At 42.4% G+C, this 540-nt stretch overlaps 1 protein-coding gene across 1 annotated transcript; it reads right to left on the bottom strand.

Moving 5' to 3' along the window:
* Positions 1 to 11: 11 nt before the first annotated feature.
* Positions 12 to 534, bottom strand: LOC107682202 (selenoprotein O-like). Its single transcript, XM_016478527.1, has 2 exons — positions 506 to 534; positions 12 to 396 (listed from the first exon to the last, which is right to left on the bottom strand). The coding sequence occupies exons 1-2, from the start codon at positions 511 to 513 to the stop codon at positions 102 to 104; spliced, it is 303 nt and encodes a 100-aa protein (XP_016334013.1). The 5' UTR covers positions 514 to 534; the 3' UTR covers positions 12 to 101.
* Positions 535 to 540: the final 6 nt, after the last annotated feature.

Below are 540 nucleotides of genomic sequence, written 5' to 3'. Positions count from 1 at the left end.
TGCAGCCCTAAATAAAATTATCCCCCTTTTCTAATATATTTGACACATCAAGACATTTTACAGAACCATGAATAACACAATTGCTCCAGGATGATCGTTCTTCATACTATCTTCATACCCGTGTTATGCATAGTCTGCATAAGTTCTGTGATGAGTATCTCGTCCTCTGATTCTTCCTTCCTCAGCAGACCCAGTTTCTTCCTCATGTTGCTCAGATAGAAGTCATTGTATAGAGGCAGGTACTCATCCAGCACCTGTTTGGCCCGGTCCGGAGGTAGATCAGGTACCAGTGCTTCAGCGAGCCGAGCTAAATTCCAGCGGCAGATGGCCGGCTGGGCTTGGTAAGAATACCGGCCTGAAGTATCGGAAGCATTACAGATGAAATATGGGTCAAAACTAGAAAGAAAAAACAAGGAAATTAATGTTCATGAATGATTGCTCATTAATACAAATTATTGCTGAACAGTCGGAATAATGTTTGAGGTTTATATCAGACAGACTTTACCGGTCCATGAAGCCGAAAGGCCCATAGTCCAAAGT

This window comes from Sinocyclocheilus anshuiensis, unplaced genomic scaffold (genome assembly GCF_001515605.1).
Source record: "Sinocyclocheilus anshuiensis isolate Anshui unplaced genomic scaffold, SAMN03320099.WGS_v1.1 C31851407, whole genome shotgun sequence".
NCBI lineage: Eukaryota > Metazoa > Chordata > Actinopteri > Cypriniformes > Cyprinidae > Sinocyclocheilus > Sinocyclocheilus anshuiensis.
Note: the sequence above shows the minus strand (reverse complement) of the source record. Positions and strands in the feature narration are given on the sequence as shown.